General features: G+C 39.6%; 1 protein-coding gene across 1 annotated transcript in view; it reads left to right on the top strand.

The window, feature by feature from the left end:
• Positions 1-2,132, top strand: part of WDR72 (WD repeat domain 72) — a 113,424-nt gene extending 111,292 nt beyond the window's left edge. Inside the window, exon 20 of the mRNA XM_074917180.1 lies at positions 2,042-2,132. Within this exon, the coding sequence (XP_074773281.1) occupies positions 2,042-2,097 (56 nt within the window). The 3' untranslated portion in view covers positions 2,098-2,132. The remainder of the gene's footprint in view (positions 1-2,041) is intronic.
• The last annotated feature ends 7,230 nt before the right edge of the window (positions 2,133-9,362 follow it).

Consider the following 9,362-nt stretch of genomic DNA (forward strand, 5'->3'; position numbering starts at 1 on the left):
GTTGCTTGAGGTGGGTTTTAAGGGGATTGAAAATGCTCCGAAGTTTGTCAGTCAAAATCTAAGAGTATTGTAGCAGGACTTGACACAACCTGAGGGGTCTTAGCTTTCCTACGTGGTGCAATCCCACTAAGGAGGGTTCTGCAAGTATAGCATTTAGGAGAAAAAGGAAAAGATTTAAGCTGAAGTCACAAGAAACAATGTAGGTACAGATGCCCCTTGCCTCTTATTTCCTCTAACAGAGATTGCAGTAGTTGGGCAACAGACTATTACTTCACTTAGTAACAGAGGGAGATGGAGCCTCCCTAATGGGAGACTGAGTTGGAAGCTGTAGGTGGAAATTACAGAGTGTTTTCAATCTTTTGCATGAAAACCCTATAAATGGGAAGAGCCCTAAATGCTCATGGCCCTCAGTAGCCAGACAGTCCCTGCCTGAGTCAACAGGTGCCTTCTGCACCTCATGATCTCTCCCATCCCTTCATTCCAAGAACATTAAATTTTTCCCACTTCATTTTTTGACTTTTCAGGATAGAATATAGTTCTGGGTGTGTGACAGATAATAGTGAAAATCTGAGCAGTTTTCACAGTCTTGCATAGTCGCTTGTCCTAAATAGACCTTGTCAAAGAGACGGAAAAGATCTCAGTCTGCGAGAGACAGAACTGCAGCAAGTAGAAATGGGAATGTATTGAGAACAAAAGATTCTTATTAGCCACAGTGTGCTTAAAAATACAGCACTAAAATTGTGACTGTCTTGTTACCAGGCAAGTTATAATTATCCATTGAATATTCACTTACCAGCTGGAGAGGACGTTACTTAAACCAGCACCGTGTCACCTGTGGGGCTGTTGGTCAGTACACAGGCAGAAGTAAATATTCAGTAAATTTCTAGGTATTCTTTTTCTGTCTTTGCATCATTATGAAAAGTAGTTAGGAGTAAATGAGTGATTCGGGAGTGCTGGAGGTTGCTGCTGCTGCATGAAGCAAGAAGGGAATGGAATGTAGGGGCAGCCACTGATCACAGGCACTGACAGCCCGGCTGCTCACTACAAAGTGTTAGTGCCTAGGAATTATTCCAGAAAGAATTTCTGGAATTTCCAATGTAGGCACAGATGAATCTGCAAGAATTTCACTGCGGTAGATGTCGTGTCACATCCTATCAGCTTGCCGGGTTGCTAGTGTCATGACTCATGTCTTGGTTTGGGTTTTTTTTAATAGTAAATCAAACTAAAACCAGAAGACTATATAGTGGACATCAAGAAAATGTGTATCTCTGTGTCTGTGACACAGAATAGACAGAAGGATGATAGACAATAGGATAAATTTACAAGATATCTATTAGACTGGGAAAAAAATACTCTGTGTTGCTTTGTCGATGTTCATGTACTCCTAAGAGGTGTATCTGTTTAAGCAGTGTTTCTAATGCAAGTAATATTTAAAACTCAGGATGTAAATATAACCATATGTCAAATAAGAAGAAATCATGAAGCTAAAAACTGATGATTGAGAGTGCTTTTCTGTGGAATTCTAATAAGCCATGACAGATTTAAAATATAATGCCTTAGTATAACTTCCTATTACTTCTGTTTACAGCTAGTGTAGGATTATTTCTGCTGAAGGAAAATATATATAGTTTGAAAACTATATTTGCAGAGAAAACATCAACAGTCTATTAACTTAAACCAGAAATTATCATTCTGCTGATCCATTGGGATGTTTTCCTTTAAAAGAGAAAAGGAAGAAAAAAGAAAAGGCTGTTGAGGAGAAAAGCTTTGAGGAACTCCATCCATTCCCTTGAGCTGTTTCAGGTTCCATATTGTCTCTTGTAGGATAGCAGTTATCATGTAAGCAGTCTTCTGGAGGTAGATTTGTGGTATTTTTTAACACTAGCATGTTGGTGTTGAAAGTTTTCATTCCTTTACAAAAATTATAGAGATTTTTACTTTATAAAAAGATTGTAAAATAGCTTCTTTTTTAAAACCAAAATCTTACCTGTTACCTCAAACTGTAAAATCATTAAGCCAGATGAATACGTTCCTTTTCCAGATGACATGAAGCCACATCCCTGGATATCTAAGGTGTGCTCCTGTAAGGTGTGTTAGGAAATCCTGCTTAGCTGCAAGGATTGGAAGATGCACCAGAACAGCCAAGAAGTAAGACGTATGTGGTGTGGACATGAAACGGCTTCCTGCATTTATTGTTGTGTGCCATTAACAAGTCATTTTCAGAAGAAATACCTTCCACAAGATCAGCTGCTTCTTGCTCATTTCTTGGTTTCAATTCACGCTTCCATCACTAGTAGATTTACATTTATTCAATTAAATTTAGATCGTGCTAACATAGAAAATATCAAATCTTTATTTTCAGATGTTTTTCACTAGTTTATGTACTGATCCCAAATCTTACAGCTTTGATTGACCATAAAACATTTGCATCAATTTTCATATTCTTTTACATACATAAAATTTAAATTTTTCTCTCTCCCTGATTTTGAGTTTTAGTACCAATAACATTTTAACACTGAGCAAAAGCAAATGCGTTTGATATAATTAGAAAATTTGCTTGCATTTAAAGGAAAAATGCACATTTTGAATTAAACATGGAATTTTTAGAAACAACTAGAATACAAAGACTGTCCTGTGTACAGGAGAGGATGGGAAATTGATTATAAATCATGTCTAGGATGTAAATTTTCCTTTTCTATAAATACTGCCATCACTGTCCTCTGTTGAAATGTACTACCCATATAAGTTGGAGAAACCCATTGGAGTCCTCTTCTGAAATTAGATACTTCATTGAATTTCTATTTGTGCTCACTGGGAAAAGCAGCAAAACATATATATTTTTTTTTTAATCATTATGTTTGGAGAATATTTGCAGCTTATTAGATTCATTTATCACCTAACGTTCTGGGGGATTTATGCTGGTGTGACAAATAATGCCCACTCAGAGCTGTAAACTCACTTTCTGCATTATCAACAGCGGGGCTGCTAATGAAGTCAAAGGGACTTGGGGACGCTTTCCTGGACCGGTATCTTGTGGTGGAAATCAGTCTGATGTTACCCTTCCTGATTGTCCTGTCAGCTGTAAGCTGCCGTAACTACGAGAGTGGAGATTTCTTCAGCGTGGAAAGATTCTTTGGCAATAAATCTCTTACTTGTGGGGAAATGTCATGGCTGCAGGAGTAATAAAACCAGGTTTCTGTTGCCATACTATGGCTTGAATTTGGTTAAACACGAACCAGACGTGAAACCTTCTTCGTTCTGCTTTTTTCTGTCCCGTGAGTCCGTATCCGTGAAGCGCAGCGTATGGCAGAGAGGGCTTCAGAAACAGCGAGCGGAAGGGCCTCCGGAGATGGAGTACTCCAGGTTTTGTTCAGTTAATATGTCCTTAAAATAGGCCGCAATCCATAGAAGATAAAGATATTTAATGTTGCTTTTCTGTAATTGTAAATGCCATGCAGAAAAATGACATTTTAACAGAAAAGTTACTGGGTTTTACATATTCGGTATTTTCCAGAAACAACTTTCCTTATTCTTAGAAGGCATTTTCCTGTGTAAAACATATCTTTTGTTTATATAAGCTTGTATTTGTATTGTGGTGACTAAACAATCCGGATGTTGAGTGTTAAGGCTTCGTTCTTTCACTGACTATGCTGGATTTCTGGAATAATTTTGTGGATTTATTTATAGTTGTACAACAGAACAGAGAGCACAACACGTCTTCAGCTGGTTTATATGTTTTTATGGTTAAATCAGAGCTGCAAACATCAAGAAGCTAAAAATAAAACTGCAAATACACTTACAGTCACTTAGTAACACTACAGCAAAGCAAAACAAATGGTTTGCAGAGAGCAAAACAAATGGCAAATAAGGGATGGACCTCGCTATCTCCTCGGCCAGGTAACAACTCTCCTTAAAACTATTTCTCTTAGATATTTTAAAACCTGATGTATTCGAAGAGGTATCATAGCTGAGGAAATCGGCATGGTCCGTAACACCCAGTATGGCTGTAGTACCAATTACCTTTGTGCAACACAGTATTTGGTTGCTCGTCGTTAATTGTGCGGAGCAGTGCACACCAGCAGGCTCCAGTGCAGAGCGCTCTGGAAGGGGCCGTGCGGTGAGGGTTGGTGTTTGGCACATGCTTCTGCCTGCTTTGTGCTGATTATAATGACACTATTGGTAAGGTAAGACAGGAACTTTTTTACTAGTTGCATTTATTTCCCAGTAAAGCGAATATATTTCCCATATGGGCTGGATGTCTTTCAAACACCCAACGTTACAGTACATGCTCAAGATAAACTCTTAGAGCCATATACAATCTTAGAGCTATATACAAAAATATGTATTAACCTCCTCCAGTTATTTCTTGTAAGCTATAACTGAAGAAACATTTCTATACTAATGCAGTCTGAGGTACCACTGTATTCCTGCTTATAGAGACTGATCTTACAAGGAAGTTGCAAGGTAATTAAGAATGCATTTTTCTGTTGCTACGCTGCAGGAATTCTGCCAAACGGAGTAATCTAATATTTTAGAATCGTTGTCTAAATTTTAGATATAAGGCAAAAAAAAATCATGAATACCTAAACTGTGAAGTCGTGTTTTGTTTTGGTTTGTTTTTTTCAGCCAGAAGTCACAGGGACCAATAAACTGTATGGCTCAAGTTGTGGTTTCACAGTCAGTGCAGTTTCTCCCCAGTCCAGCCTTATGCTTCTGTGTCTCCTCACTTAGGTTTGCACTAGTGCTTGTGTGGCCAGGCCGTGTCAAGACAAGCACTGGCCTCATGAAATTGGAGGTTTAGGGTTCTAGATGCAGGGCTCTTTCTTGAAAATAGATTTTCAGCTTTGGACTCCTGTAGGCATTTTTTGTATTATGTGCATAATTCATTATACTGTTAAAAAAAACAAAAAGGAAATCACTGGTCCTTTAGTATAAGCCCAAGCCAAAACTCACTGATATCTCTGATCTGAGGGATTTTGAGTTTTCCAAATGATTCATACTTGCTGAATGGTCACTGACCTAGTTTCCTGCTTGGAAACATCCCTAAACATTGAACTGTTAATTTATGGCTCCAAATCCAAACATTATATTTTGAAATCTTTTGTGTTATTTAGAAGTTTGATCATTGGAATCAACTGTGTCCATTTTTGGGTTGCATTTTGCTGAGCAATGCTCTTCCACAGTCCCATCAAAGAAGTTCTGAAAGCAAATTGGCATGGAACTTGAAATATATATATATATACGTGAGATTCAGTGTTTGTTTAAAAAAAAAGAGGCACTTCAAGCTCCAGACAACACCAGAAGTCTAGCAAGGGAAATGATTTTGCAAGTCTGACGGAATGCTGAAAATTCAGAAAGGAATGGGAGATGGGACAGGTGCAGTGAGCAGCATCACCTCTCTCCAGGTTTTTATCCTTTTGAAAAAGCACGTTCTCTGAAGGCAGACCAGCGCAGTGAGCTCCAGCACCAAGCTCAGAGTCATTGTGCCAGTGCTGGGTAGCATTGCATGCACGTTCCTGAAGACAAAGTCCTGCTGCTCGCAGTGGGTAGCTCTGCTGGATTTTGCAGGCCATTCTGCTAATGCAGAGGAATTTCAAGGGCTGGTCTTCCCCTTTTTCCTTCCTCATAGGGCATGCAGTCTGAACTGCTAGGCAAAGCTCTTTAGAATTGTTACTAGAGTTTGAGTTGGGTTATAATTTGAATTCATCGATCTCCAAAGTAAAAATTCATCAGTCTTATTTTTGAAGAAGTAATACCGAACTTGGATGCAACATAAAATGCACATACTAACCCAGGATTGTCTTAGTGGGGACCACGGGAACGTTGTTTCTTGAATGACACCTGTTGGAAAGTCTAAAGTGTGTCCGAGGGCTGTGCTGCAGGACAGAAGCACGTCGCATAAAGACCATCTCCCCTGGCTGCTGATGGACCTGTGTCCTGGACGTGGGGTTTGGGTAAGTACAAATACAGCTATCAGGGTGAAGCAGTGCAAGTTGCTAAACAATGTTAAGCGTTATGAAACGTAACCAGCATCTGCAGAGGGTTTTTGAGAGTCGACTGTGCATTTGATGAAGTTCTTACACAGTACAAATTTAGTTGCACTTATCTTTTTCTTTCATACGTTTCTAGAAACTTTAGCTTGAGAAGGCAGAGTTGTGCAGCCTGAATTTACATTGTGCCTTGGCAACATAGCATAAAAGCTGGTTTTCTTCCTCTGGAAATCGTCTCAATAAGATCGCTGTGAAAAATAGCATCACCGAAGCAGTGTAAGTCATTTCAGTAAGTGCATTACTCCCTCTGGTTTTACAGCAACTGGGAGATATTCTCAGGGTTTCTTCTTTTTTAGCATTTGAAAACTTAATACTCAGCAGAAAAATATTAACAATATCCAACACTAGCAAAATAATATTTTCCTTAATTATTCTCAAATTGTATCTAAATAATGCGTAAACTTCCTGATAATAAGGACCTGAGGCAATAGTACTCGAAATCTTTATGAATTTTCTGCACAGAAACTCAGGGTAGTAAATTATTCTGTTCAGTTTCAGAACTTTATTTTCTATAATCGCACTGGCAAACAGACTTACAGCTCTGCCCATACATGCAACGTACATACTTTTGTTGTTTGTTTTGGTTTATAGTCTTCCTGCCATGTAGATGGCAGCAGCACTCAAGCCTTGAAATTCACTCCTGCTGTTTAAGTTTATTCTGAAACACCATGGTTAAGAACATTATTGTTGAGAATGAACTGGAAGCACGTTTACTGTAAAGATGGATATCAATATAGCTATGTAGACCTTTAAAGAAGCCTGTAACTTCATAATATCAGTGTTTAATCTGTCTGTATGAACACAGATGCCACTATTTGTTTTTTGTACATTACAATGTATTTTCTTTCAGTAAATTGCATTGCTAGTGTTTTTTCTACTGTGCCAGATTTCAGGATACACACAATGTTTCTGAAAGTTCAAAAATGTTAAGATTTACTAGGATAGTTCCCACATTAATTTCCTTGCAAAATGAGAAGCAGCTAGCAGGTGCTTGGGCAGGACTGTGGGCATCCTTGTCAACAATACAACGAGGAAGGACAGAGGAAGGTAGTGGGATACACAGTGTAGGATTTTGTGCTCTACTAATCATAGTGCTTTATAAAAAATATCATGAATTGTACTGGAAAACAAAACAAAACACAAAAAAACCCAACACATTTTGAAGGTCCAAATATCTTTAGCTTGGCATAGCATGGAATTGTCTGCACTCTGACATTTAGTTTGGCTAAGCAGGAGAGAGGTTTTGAAAGAAGCAACAAGACTGAGACCCAGAATCAAAGCTGTCTGGCAGCCTCAGTCGCTGCAGCATCAGGTGAAACCTCGGGGAGGCTTTGGGATCATCTCCATGCCCTGGGATGTAAAAGCAGGCGTGACACACGTGACTGTCCAGCAAAAAACCCTAGCACAAAAAGCATCATGATTGTAGTTCCTTGAACTAGGAAATACTATTGAAATGCTGGAGGGAAATGGTAGTTTTTGGAAACTGTCATACGAAGTAGATCAGCACTAACTCCCTCAGCACTTCTTAACCAGTAGCAGCTGAACTAACAGGGAGATTAAATATCCAATTGACAGCAATTCTCATTCCATAGGATCCTGTCTGGGGATGCATTTGGTGGAGATTTAATCCACACTGAGCGTGGAATCAGGGAAGGTGACTGGGGAAGGGGCAGACTGCAGCACTTAGCCGTCCTCATCCAGCTGCACAGCTGCAGGTTGGGACAGGTCTGCTCTAGCCCGAGAGAGAAGCAGGAACCAATATCCCTCTGATGCCCTTGTTAGGTGGTAGGAAGTAGAACCCTTGGCCCAGTGGCGCAATGCCATTTGTAGTCAGGCAGACAGTCTGCAGAGGACAGAATTCCACACTGGAGGGTCTGTTACAGCTCCAGGGTGCACTCAGTGGGTGATCTGTGACCAAACCCCTGACAGATGCTGTGCTACGTCCTGGAGTGATAACTAGTGCTTCAGGTAAGGGACTAGCAGAGGGAAAGCATGAACTTGTGGCTGATAAAATTTGTGACAACAGTAAAAGTAGAATTAACGATGGTTAGAAAAAAGCAGCAACAGAACACACGTCCTGTGAAAACACTGGGAGAGCAGCTTTTGTCTCTGCTGTGTACCGCTGGGGATGATGCTACAGCTGCTGCAGTGGACAGTACTGGTGGGAAAAGCACTTCCCTTCTTAAATCTCCTCCAGATAAATACATGCCTAAAGGAAATATATTTTAGCTGCTTATAGGGTGTGTTTTGGAGATTTGGTGGTTTTTACTCTCCACTTCATAGCGTCCCGTTAAATCAATCTTCGATTCCATTCCAGTGAGCAGATATTTGTTAGAAAGCTGCTTCAAGGTCTCCCAAATCCACATGGGGTTTTTCTGATATTTTCAAAATGATGCCATTGCCTAAGTAATAATAATATCTTTTCACCTTTCCTCTGTTACACTGGTAGTACACTCAGTGTATGGGCGAGTTCTGTGCTTTGCAACCAGAGTCCATATCAGTGCTGATTGTTCATGACCTATAAAGAATACATGTTTTAAAAGCTCTTGAAATAACTTTCTGTGTATTAAGATTTTGTCCGTGGAATGGAAATACTTGCAAGGCCCTGCCACGGAGAGGTTTTGTAAGGATTTAGTAAGGACTGTGTAGGTGGTCACAGCATTTTATAAGTAAAATGCACAACCAAAATGACAAAAAACTTGGTAGATTTTCGTTATCCCTGCCCAAATATGTTACGCTAAATCCACAAAACCACCTGAGCGATACGATACAGAAACTCTGAGAACTACCAAACATGGCTTTCCTTAGAGATATTTTTGCAGTCGCCCTAGAGTACGGCTGCTCCTTCAGAACTTCAGATTTGCAGCAATAAGATTTCAAGCTTTAAAAGAAGTTGATGAACAGTTTGAATGGATAGAGTACTGAGAAAAACACCGAGAAGACATCACAAGTGAAGACTCATTCCAGGCACTTTCTTATATTTGTTGCTTTAGTTATATGGAGTGACAGCCCAATGAATCACTGGGTGGTCTTTAGGTCTGACAATTTGGCTATTGTCTGAGCAATTAACAGGCAGGCAGTTGCAGTGGCTAGTGATTAAATTACAGAGGTTCTTCAGTGGTTTCCATAAAGCCATCTCTGGGAAGAGTGAGGTGGAACCACCATCTATCATATGATGAACATGTATCTTGTTATGTTTATATGTTTATTCAACTAAATGCTTAAGAATATTATGTCACTTGAGTTGATATTTGAAAGGCATTTCACGCTTTTGGTTTCTGCCGTGCCAACCCTGAGCATGAGGAGAATTTA

Source organism: Athene noctua, chromosome 13, assembly GCF_965140245.1.
Source record: "Athene noctua chromosome 13, bAthNoc1.hap1.1, whole genome shotgun sequence".
In the NCBI taxonomy this organism is placed as follows: Eukaryota; Metazoa; Chordata; class Aves; order Strigiformes; family Strigidae; genus Athene; species Athene noctua.